We start from the raw sequence: 12,485 nt of genomic DNA, 5'->3' as shown, positions 1-12,485 counted from the left end.
ATATATAGTTGTATGTGTTTATTACGCCGAAGCATTGTTATAAAATCGCTTCGATTTCTGCATTGGACTGTTAAAGCCAACTCAGACTACTCGTACTAAAAATAACATATACATATAACATGTGGCAAAAAAGATGATGTGCCAACTAACTAAAAAGGAAAAGAGACAAATGAAGTACCACCACGCAGCACTTGTCAATAAAAATGACTAGTAAACAAAGTACTCCCTGCGTACAGGTGCATAAGTCATCTTAGGTTATGCACCGCGACCAAGGCGGAGGAAAAAACGAGAGAACTTAATGTTTACTACCACTGTCCTAGTTTATTGGTTCCCTATGTAATTTGTGCCAAATTTTGACCAAATATTTAACTATAAAATGTTAATGCATGTCAACAAAAATTATATTTTTAGATTCATATTTGAACATAGTTTTCATTGATATAATTTTTGGTGACATGCATGAACATTTTGTTAATAAAATTTATGGTCAAAATTTGACACAAATAACAATGAGGACCAATAAAGCAAGGATGGAGGTAGTATTTGCTAATTAATAACATTGTATGCAATGAAATAACCACTGCATGTCGTGTTTGGTAGTCTCAAGTCAATTAAAGCATACACGCCTCATATTTCTTATTATTTGATTGTTTTATTTATGTCAAAAAGAACAAACGAGGTAGAAGTAAATGCAATGCGCCTAAGTGTTTTGGGATTATTTGGTTTCGTAAGGTGACTTATACACCTAGATGGAGGGACAAATAACTGAAAATCTCTATGCTAGCATCACACATCCTCTCCCCATTCCAATGAATAAGGCGTGCATGCTTCCCAAAATCCAACTTTGACCATAATTTAAAACAATATTATATATTTTTACGACTTAAAATTTATACCACTGAAATAAGAAATCAATAATACAATTTTATCACATATAATCCATATTTGATTGTCTAATTTATGGTCAAAGTTGAATTTAGGTGCGTGCACATCTTATTCATTAGAATGGCGGAGTACTTTCAAAATGTATACATTTGCGTTGGAGATATTTAATAGGGCAATTTAATTGGGTAGTTAGGAAGCTTTGGATAGTACTACTTTTGAACCCGGTCAAAAAGGTTGAGTGAACCGCCTGGTGTGATGATGTCCTGTAAGTGCGCATATTTTAGTTGTAGCATTTTTAAAGTAAGACTAGTCACAATGGAAGTAACTTAACTAGTCACACATTTCAATACAACATTGCTTATGTGGCAGCTAATTAATGAGGAGAGAGGGGTTTGTGGTAATTTAGATAGTTACTGTAACATCACACATTTCAAGGAATAATGAGTCTATAGTCCAATAAATGAACTCTTTCATAATACCACTCATATGTTACTACCCACTATGAAGATAGTAACATAGAGTAGTAACATCGGCAAGTTACTACTCTATGTTACTCCCCACTGTGAGCAGTCTAAGAGTATCGATTCACATAGAGCACATGAATCAGCCTTTTGTCTCTTGAAAGGTTTAAATAGTGATGCCTGCGAGTTGCAAGAAATCCAAAGCAACGATAGTATGGGTGGAAACGGTATAGCGAGTTTAAAGGTAAAATGCTGAAATAAAAGTAAGTAATGACGATCCTGAAATAAAGGGATGAAATCAATAGGACTAAGACGTTCCCAAAGAGTCTGGATTCCCCACTAGTGTGCGTCTATAGCGCTGCCTAAACACAATGCAACGTGGATTCCTAAGCCACTCTGCATGTTCTTATTTGTGGGTGGGGCCGATATAGATACGTGCATACACGCAACAGCCCTGTAACATCCTGAGAATCATGCTACAGTAATCTCCCTCTAAATGTGGTCATGTCATCATGATTACTATGCTAATTGCCACTTGTCCAAAAATCAAGGTCAAATTCAAATTCAAATGCAAGTCAAATTATTAAATTTTCAAATCTATACCTACTTATTAAAGGGATGTGATATTTTTGGTTTCGTCCCGTTTCGTTTGGTTCCGCTTTAATTAGTTTGACGTATGCTATTTAGTTTCGTTGCTTGCCACCTGTTTTGGCCCAACGGAGGAAGCCCGCCTGACGGCGTACTCTGGCCCAGGTCCAAAAAGCTGACAAAAAAATAAAATAATCGATGGGAGGGTTCAATCTCATAACCTGCCAACCAGCCACACACAATTTATTCAACTGCCCAGCTAGAGATATGAGATGATTTTTGTTCCTGTTGCAACGCACGGGCCTTTTTGCTAGTAGTAAAATAAAAATGTAGGCTGGGTTGAAAATATTCCTAACTTTTTATCATAAATTATCCAAATATTTTGAATTGATAAAATGCTACTAACCTATTTAAAACAGGGTTAGCAACAATTAAATTGACCATTTCAATTTAAATAAATGTCTAACCTTTTCAAAATGAATCATAACTTTGTGTGCTGCCTTAAAACATTGCCCAGTATTTATGTGCTAAGTGGCACATTTAACAAAGTTCATTTGTGAGCTAAAATAAATAGAAAACAATAGAGAAATAGAAAATAGAAAAGGGAAAAAGGAAAAATAAAAGCCCCCACTGTGCACTTGGGCCTCAAGTGCATAGTGAGGCCCAACCCAGCCGCAACACCCCCGCCTCCTCCTTCCTCTTGTTCACGGGAGGGGGCCGTGGCAGGCATCCACCGGCGCCATGGCCATGTGCAGACCATCTGGTGACCGCCCTGGCCGCCTACAAGACGCCGACGCTCCTCCCTCGATCTCCCCCTGTGTCGTTTTTCTTCTTTCCCGCACTTGCCCGAGCGCAGCCATCACTGTGCTACCTCCATAGTCGCGTCCACTGACGTCCCCGTTGCCCTGTCCGGGAGCTCCATCGCACCATCGCATGCCGATCCCGCCCTCCACTGCACGCCGCGGAGGCCCCTGCTAGCGGATCGCCCCCACCCATGCCTGTCGGCCCCGCCACTGCCTCACTAACGTTTCGCTACTCCGACGCCTCCCCGGCCTCCCCAAGCATGACAACCACCTCCCCGTGAGCTCCTCCCTCGTATCCATCGCCGTAGCCGCTGCCCACATTCACCTGGCCGCCCCGTCCGCCCGCCGCACGCGTGTGCCCGCTCGCCTACCGCGCCCTGGCCTCGCCAGCGTGCGGGTGGTCGCGCCCCGCGGCCCTGCCCACTGTTGCCGGCTCTACTGTCGCTGCTTGCGACCTGGCTGCGTCGCCTAGCACGTGGCCCCTGTCAGTGTCAAAACTGGCCGATCTCGGGTAGGGGGTCCCGAATTGTGCGTCTGAGGATCGAAGGTAATAGGAGACAAAGGGGGCACAGTGTTTACTTCCTGCTTGATTGACTTTGATGAGTATAGGGGTTACAAGAGTTGATCTATCTCGAGATCGTAATGGCTAAACCCTAGATGTCTAGCCTATATGAATTCTGATAGCCTCTACGGACTAAACCCTCCGGTTTATATAGGCACTGGAGGGGCCTAGGGTTGTACAAAGTCGGCTTGTAGAAGAGGAAAATTACATATCCGGACACCAATCTTGCCATCCACGCATAGGGGAGTCCTATCCGGACATGGGGGAAGGCCTTCTACTTTATATCTTCACGGCCCATTAGTCCGGCACATATCACACAGCCCGGACACCCGAGGACCCCTTAATCCAGGACTCCCTCAGTTGCCCCTGAACCAGTCTTCAATGACGATATGTTTGGCACATGGATTGTCTTCGGCATTGCAAAGCGGGTTCCTCCTCCCGAATACTTCAAAGCAATCTTCTGAATAAAAGAACTATATCCGGCTCTGCATTACAGTCACAACCCTCAACCACGAAGGCAAAATATTTAATCAAAGTAATGTCTGTCAACTAACAACTTTTTCGGCGAAACGCCACGTTTGGCTCCTTTAACATTTTGAACCGTTTCCTACCTCCCGCTTCGTGTTTCGAGACGCGGCCTCCATTGACACGTCCTGTCAAAATAGATATTGTGTCCGCTTATCGCGGGATCCTCATCAATACGGGTTTGGGTAATCCAACCGTGTTGTTTGCACGACCCCTTGGGAATAGGCGAGTTTAAAGGCTTGAGGGGGTAATATTCACTGCCTATATAAGTGGATAAAGATCCCTCTTTTCTCCCCACGCCTTCTTCCTTCTCCTGCTTTCCCATCCTCAAGCTCCAGCGCCCAAGCTTCGATCTTTCCCACCGCCACCAACCTCTCCAGCCATGTCCGGATCTAGCTCGAAGGGCAAGTGGGAGGCCTCCTCCGTCACGAAGAAGGACGTAAAGGACCTCCGGGAGGCGGGATACTTGTTTGCGGACATCGCACACAGGCTCCCTGCCAAGGAGCAAGTCATCCCCACCCCCGAGCCTGGCGAAAGGGTTGTGTTCATCCCCCACTTTCTCCGTGGAAGGGTTTCCACTCCACCCTTTGTCTGCGGCCTCATGTTCTACTATGGGCTAGATTTCCATGATCTAGCCCCAAACTCCTTTCTCCACATCTCGGTGTTTATCGTCGTGTGCGAGGCGCTACTCCGCATCCCCCCACACTTCGGCCTATGGCTAAAAGTCTTCAATGTGAAGCCGAAGGTGGTCGATGGGCAGCATGCGGACTACGGCGGCGCCATGGTGAGAAACCTCCCCAACACAACTTGGCCTAAAGGGGCCTTCGTGGAGACTATCAAGGTGTGGCAGCAGGAGTGGTTCTACATCACCGAACCACGCGGCGCCCGATGGGCGGCCACTCCTGAGTTTAGATCCGGACTCCCTATGCGGCTCACGTCATGGACCAACAAGGGTCTAGACTAGGGGTCGAGCGCGGAAGTGCTGACGCTACAAAAGCGTATAAAAAACATGATAAGCAAGAACACCAGTCTCACTGACCTGATTCAGGTGATGCTCTTCCGCCGGATCCTCCCCTCCCAACTCCGGCCTCTCCATATGTGGGAGTTTGATAACCCACAAGTGTACGGGATCGCAACAGCTTTCGAGGGTAGAGTATTCAACCCAAATTTATTGATTTGACACAAGGGGAGCCAAAGAATATTCTCAAGTATTAGCAGCTGAGTTGTCAATTCAACCACATCTGGATAACTTAATATCTGCAGCAAAGTATTTAGTAGCAAAGTAATATGATAGTGGTGGTAATGGTAACAAAAGAGTAATGAAAGCAAAGTAATATTTTTGGTGTTTTGTAGTGATTGTAACAGTAGCAACGGGAAAGTAAATAAGCATAAACCAGTATAAGAAAAGCTCGTAGGCATTGGACCGGTGATGGAGAATTATGCCGGATGCGGTTCATCATGTAACAATCATAACATAGGGTGACACAGAACTAGCTCCAATTCATCAATGTAATGTAGGCATGTATTCCGAATATAGTCATACGTGCTTATGGAAAAGAACTTGCATGACATCTTTTGTCCTACCCTCCCGTGGCAGCGGGGTCCTAATGGAAACTAAGGGATATTAAGGCCTCCTTTTAATAGAAAACCGGAACAAAGCATTAGCACATAGTGAATACATGAACTCCTCAAACTATTGTCATCACTGGGAGTGGTCCCGATTATTGTCACTTCGGGGTTGCCGGATCATAACACATAGTAGGTGACTATAGACTTGCAAGATAGGATCAAGAACACACATCTATTCATGAAAACATAATAGGTTCAGATCTGAAATCATGGCACTCGAGCCCTAGTGACAAGCATTAAGCATAGCAAAGTCATAGGAACATCAATCTCAGAACATAGTGGATACTAGGGATCAAACCCTAACAAAACTAACTCGATTACATGATAGATCTCATCCAACCTATCACCGTCCAGCAAACCTACGATGGAATTACCCACGCACGACGGTGAGCATCATGAAATTGGTGATGGAGGATGGTTGATGATGACGACGGCGACGAATCCCCCTCTCCGGAGCCCCGAACGGACTCCAGATCGGCCCTCCCGAGAGGTTTTAGGGCTTGGCGGCGGCTCTGTATCGTAAAACGTGATTATTTCTTCTCCTTGATTTTTTCTCCCCGAAAGCAAATATATAGAGTTGGAGTTGGCGTCGGAGGAGCTCCAGGGGGCCCACGAGGTAGGGGGCGCGCCCTAGGGGGGGACGCCCCCACCCTCGTGGACAGGGTGTGGCCCCCCTGGTCTTCATCTTTGGCAAGGATTTTTTATTATTTTTAACTAGATGTTCCGTGAAGTTTCAGGTTATTCCGAGAACTTTTGTTTTCTGCACATAAAACAACATCATGGCAATTCTGCTGAAAACAGCGTCAGTCCGGGTTAGTTCCATTCAAATCATGCAAGTTAGAGTCCAAAACAAGGGCAAAAGTGTTTGGAAAAGTAGATACGACGGAGATGTATCAGAGTTCAATCCGGAAGGTCCCCAGACCCTGCAGCGCTTCTTCAGCACAACACACGAAGAGATATGGAATCTGCTCTTCAAGTCCCAGAAGATGTGGCCAAAGAAGACCGAAGACATCGGCCTCGACAGCGCGAATCCGGCCACTCCGGTAAGTATTTTATTCGAACATACACCTTGGTCCATAATTTTTTTGGCATAATGAGTTTTCTATCCCTCTCACTGGGTTGGACAGCGAAGGCGGAGCAGATCAAGTGTCCGACACTGCTGCCTGAAGATCCAGCCACACCCCAGCTTATGAAGATGTTGGTTCTGGCGCCCTATCAGGCGCCGGAGAAGAAGTCCAAGAAGAAGAGCAATGAGGCCAAGGGTGGCCTCCGCCGTAAAGGTACTTCAGACATAGTGTCGGGAGAGACCGAAGTCCCCTCCTCCCACGAGGGAGATGAAGACGAAGAGGAACAAAGTGACTCTCCCCTCAAGGGGAGGAAAAAGAAGAGAGCAGCCTCCGCAGACCCGGAGGAGGGGGCGTCCAAGAGGGAGAAGATAACCCTCTCGGATGGTTCGAATACAGATGCCGAACACACCCCCAACAGGCGCCCCAGGGAAAAGCCCCTGGCCACATCGTAAGTGTCAAAGGATACTTTACAGATATCCGGTCTTTTATGGTTGTAATATAACATATTGTGTTGTGTGTTTTAGTCCGGCCCGCGAGCTCCCCCAACAATCGCTATCTGAGGGGAACTCTCTGGCACAAGAGATGGTGGAGAGCGAGACGCCTCCGCAAGCCTCTCCGCCAACCATTGCGGATGACACCGAAGTGTTGTCCCGAAGGGCCTCTTTGGGCCACAGAGAGGTGAGGGAGGCTGCCAATACGGCACCTGAGGCCTCGGCTGCCAAGAACATGGGGGGCGCAACCCCCATGGAGACCGATGGTGATGTTTGCTAGGACTACGTCGGTATTTCCCCCAAGAGGAGAGGATGATGTAGCACAACAACGGTAGGTATTTCCCTCAGTGATGAAACCAAGGTATCGAACCAGTAGGAGAACCAAGCAACAAAACATAAATTGCCCCTGCACACAAATAACAGCCACTCGCAACCCGACGTGTTAAAGGGGTTGTCAATCCCTTTCGGGTAACGACGCCATAAATTGGCAAGTTGACGGGAGAAAATTTTAATAGATTGAAATAATAGATCACAAATAAAATAAAGTGCAGTAAGGTATTTTTGTATTTTTGGTCTAATAGATCTGGATAAAAACGCAGAGGAAAAGTAGATCACAAGGCAAATATATGAGAAAGAAGACCCGGGGGCCGTAGGTTTCACTAGTGGCTTCTCTCGAGAAAAATAGCAAACGGTGGGTAAACAAATTACTGTTGGGCAATTGATAGAACTTCAAATAATCATGACGATATCCAGGCAATGATCATTACATAGGCATCACGTACAAGATTGGTAGACCGACTCCCGCCCGCATCTACTACTATTACTCCACACATCGACCGCTATCCATCATGCATCTAGTGTATTAAGCTCATGGAAAAACGAACTAATGCAATAAGAACGATGACATGATGTAAACAAGATCCATTTATCTATTACGGCAGATATTAGATCTCGTCTTTTTATCCTTAGTAGCAACGATACATACGTGTCGGTTCCCCTTCTGTCACCGGGATCAAGGACCGTAAGATCGAACCCACTACCAGGCACCTCTTCCCATTGCAAGATAAATAGATCAAGTTGGCCAAACAAAACCAAAATATTGGAGAAGAAATACGAGGATATAAGAGATCATGCATATAAGAGATCAAAGAAACTCAAATAACTCTCATGGATATAAAAAGATATAACTGATCATAAACTCGAAGTTCATGAGATCCCAACTAACACACCGCAAAAAGAGTTACGTCATATGGATCTCCAAGAGACCATTGTATTGATAATTCAGCGAGAGAGAGAAAGCCATCTAGCTACTAACTACGGACCCGAAGGTCCGCAAAGAACTACTCACGCATCATCGGAGAGGCACCAATGGAAGTGGTGAACCCCTCTGTGATGGTGTCTAGATTGGATCTGGTGGTTCTAGACTCTGCGGCGGCTGGATGAATATTTCGTCAACGCTTCTAGGGTTCTGGGATTTTTGGGGTATTTATAGAGCAAAGAGGCGGTCCGGGGGGTGCCTGAGGTGGGCACAACCCACCAGGGTGTGACTGGGCCTCCTGGCACGCCCTGGTGGGTTGTCCCCTCCTCGGGACTACCCTCAGGTGCCACCGGGGCCCATCTTCTCCCTTCTAGCCCATAAAAAATCTCCAAAAAGTTCCGGGGCATTTGGACTCCGTTTGATATTGATTTCCAGCGATGTAAAAAACATGCAGAAAACAACAACTGGCACTGGGCACTATGTCAATAGATTAGTACCAAAAAATTATATAAAATGATTATAAAACATCCAAGATTGATAATAAAATAGCATGGAACAATGAAAAATTATAGATACGTTAGAGACGTATCAGCATCCCCAAGCTTAACTCCTGCTCGTCCTCGAGTAGGTAAGTGATAAAAACAGAATTTTTGATGTGGAGTGTTGTTCATCAAGTCATATCATATTCTTTTCTTTATAGCATGGACATTTGGACTTTTATGTGATTCAAAGCAATAGTCTAGTTTTGACATAATAATTTAGATACTCAAGCATATCAACAAGCAACCATGTCTTTCAAAGTATCAACGCTAAAATAAGCTAGCCCATCATGCTCAAACATTGATCCATTCATGAAACACACTCGAATATTAGCTACACCCAATACTTGAGTACGATCATATTGCCTCTTAGTTGGTGCTTTTATAAGAGAAGATGGAGACTCAAATTCAAAAATAAAAATTGCATAAAGTAAAGAAAGGACGTTCACAGAGGAAAGTAGGAATTTGTAGAGGTGCCAGAGCTCAAAGCAAAAAATTAGAGATAAAAATATTTTGGGAGGTGTATCCATTCCACCAATGAAAACAACATAGAGCTACGAACACTTTCCATGCTAGATATGCCATAGGCGGTTCCCAAGCAGAAAATAAAGTTTATTCCTTTTTCCACCATTCTTTCACTTTCCACGGTTGCCCTCCATACCAACACTTTCCAAGGAATTTATTATTTGACAACATAAAGTAAATTCATTTTTGCATTTCGGGACTGGGAATCCCTAAAACTTTACCTTACTCTCGTGCAATGACAAGTGAATAAACACTCATCGTGAGAATAACACATCCAGCATGGAAAATATTAGCCACCTGTTACCGTTCCGCAAGCGAAACAAACACACAAAGAAGAAGTTTATTTTGAAAATTAGAGATGGCACATGCAAATTTGCTTAGAACGGTAAAAGAATACCGCATATAGGTAGATATAGTGGACTCATGTGGAAAAACTGGTTTAAAGGATTTTGGATGCACAAGTAGAGATCATACTTGGTGCAAAATGAAGGCTAGCAAAAAGATTGAGAAGCGACCAACCAAGAAACAAATAATTCCGTGAAGCAAGCATTAAGCATAAGTAACACCGAATAATGCACCACTAGTAGGATATAATTTTCACTGCATGATTATTGACTTTCGTGCATGCATAGGGAATCACAAATCTTAACACCAATATTCTTACTAAAGCACAATTACTCATCGACATAATTCACATATCACATCATCATATCTCAAAACTATTACTAAGAATCAAGTTTATTTTGTCCAATGATCTTGATGACATTTTTTTCTTATTTTATCGTTCTTGGATATCTATCGCTTTGGGACTAATTTTCATGTGTTGTTTTTCATAAGCTCAAACAAATATAAGTGAAGATCATGAGCATAACAAATTTTATTTCTCTCAAAATAATTTAAGTGAAGCAAGAGAGAATTTCTTCAAAATTTTACTAACTCTCAAATAAATCTAAGTGAAGCGAGGGAGCATTTCTTAAAAAATAACAAGCACACCGTGCTTAAAAAGATATAAGTGAAGTACTAGAGCAAGTCCTAGCTCATAAAAGATTTAAGTGAAGCACAGAGAGCAATTCTAACAAGTCATGACATAATTTTAGCTCTCTCAAATAGGTGTGTCCAATAAGGATTGATGACTTAAAACACAAAATAAAACAAGTAAAGACACTTATCATACAAGACGCTCCAAGCAAAACACATATCATGATAGTTGTTGGAAGAAAGCGGGGATGCCACTCGGGGCATCCCCAAGCTTATTTGGTTGCTCATTCTTGGATAATAGCTTGGGATGTCGGGGCATCCCCAAGCTTAGGCTCTTACATCCTTCCTTCATCCATCGTAAGATAACCCAAAACTTGAAAACTTCAATCACACAAAACTCAACAAAGCCTTGACATCTAACTCGCCATTGACCTGGGAGATGGCAAGGTTGGAATCGCCCTGCACTTTGAGCCGTTGAACACCCATTGACGTTTCCATATGAAGACCATGCAATAGGGCTTCGCATTTGGCTGCATTGTTGGACTCGGTGTACATGATCTGCAGTACGTACCAGATAGTGTCGCTAGTGGGGGACGTAAGGATCACACCAGCCCCTAGTCCGGCCAACATTTTGGAGTCGTCAAAATACATTGTCCAGTGTGAATACGTGCAGTATTTCCGGGGAAGCTCAGCTTCCGTCCATTCGGCCAGAAAATCGGCTAGTACCTGAGACTTAATAGCTTGGAGTGGTTTGACTACTGCAGGACGCTGCTAACGCGGCACTACAATCAGAGACCCTTCGACAAAACTATGTGTGATGCATTAATCGCAAACGGTGATGTAAAAAACCCGCCAAAAAGATGCAAATCATTTGCGATGGCGGATACATCAAACATGGTTCAGATTTTAGTTACGTGTATGATGCGGGGCATACGGTTCAATTCAATGAACTGTTTGCGATGCGGAAGAAGAACAAAAGCGGGCAGCCAAATGAAGGCGTGTGCGATACACGGCATATAGTTCAGCCGGATTAACTGTTTGTGATGAGGCGGAACAATAGAAACGGGCAACCAGATGAAGGTGTGTGCGATTGAGGGCGTACACTTCAGACGGATGAACTGTTTGCGATTAGGCAACACAACAGAAACGGTCAGCCAGATTAACGTGTTTGCGATTGACGGCATACACTTCACACAGATGAGCTATTTGCGATTAGCCACAACAAACAGAAACAGTTAGATAGATCAACGTGTGTGCGCTAGACGGGCACAAATTCTAATTAAAATAAGTGTGCGCAATGGTAATAATAAGCGCGCACGATTGTTGGAACAAAACGTGTGCTGACATCACCTATTGCGGTGCATCCTATGGTGCAAAAGCCACGTACGCGGTCGAGAAAGCATGCCCACGTTATGCCGTTCGGAAATAGTGCCGCACTTAGAAATTATAGAACCGTCAATAAATTTTGAGCCTACGCATTTTTCTCCACAAGACTCGACCACCTCCATGATCGTAAGATCGAGACATAGTCTTTCTGAATGTGTTCCCCTTAATCGTGGATAGGCCGATACACCTACTTTCCCCTACATCTGCTAGCCTACCCGGCAAGGCTCACACAAACTTACTCAACTCTACCAGAGCCCATAATGGCTTGTGGCCGCACATGGAACTTTCTAGGCATGAAGTATCGTATGTGTTCGCACACGAACATGTCACCGTATACCCTCGACACCGGGGGTGATGCACCACAGCTCACGTCGAAAGAGATGTGGCCAGCAGTGCGATACGCAGGACAACCGGTGGATGCTTTTGTAGACCCGAAGCCCCACACGCCCGGGAGGGATCCCGTCGGGGCGCGCGGCGGCTATGGGCTTCCCTAGGTCGGCCTGACCGCCCCTAGAGCCTCGTGGATTCGTAGCCCTCCATTGCTGAAGAACGGCGAAGAACGAGAAGAAACATACAAGTGTAGGGGATAGATGAACACGAAAAAGTAGTAGATGTGTTTGTTTGATTGTGTGTTGTTCAATCGTCCATTACCCCTTTGGTATATACTAGAAAATATGCCCATGTGTTGCAACGAGATAAAAACTATTAGATTATGCACGTGTGATAGATATAAAATAAGTCTTAATCAAATGCCAGGATGAGATAATGACTTTTAAAATGTCTTTCCA

General features: G+C 44.5%; 1 protein-coding gene across 1 annotated transcript in view; it reads left to right on the top strand.

Moving 5' to 3' along the window:
• Window positions 1–6,972, top strand: part of LOC147986251 (uncharacterized) — a 53,067-nt gene extending 46,095 nt beyond the window's left edge. The window contains exons 2-3 of the mRNA XM_087541935.1: window positions 6,331–6,491; window positions 6,566–6,972. Of these exons, the coding sequence (XP_087398061.1) occupies window positions 6,331–6,491; window positions 6,566–6,972 (568 nt within the window). The remainder of the gene's footprint in view (window positions 1–6,330; window positions 6,492–6,565) is intronic.
• Window positions 6,973–12,485: the final 5,513 nt, after the last annotated feature.

This window comes from Triticum urartu, chromosome 2A, assembly GCF_056163025.1.
Source record: "Triticum urartu cultivar PI428250 chromosome 2A, HENAU_Tu73, whole genome shotgun sequence".
Lineage (NCBI taxonomy): Eukaryota > Viridiplantae > Streptophyta > Magnoliopsida > Poales > Poaceae > Triticum > Triticum urartu.
Note: the sequence above shows the minus strand (reverse complement) of the source record. Positions and strands in the feature narration are given on the sequence as shown.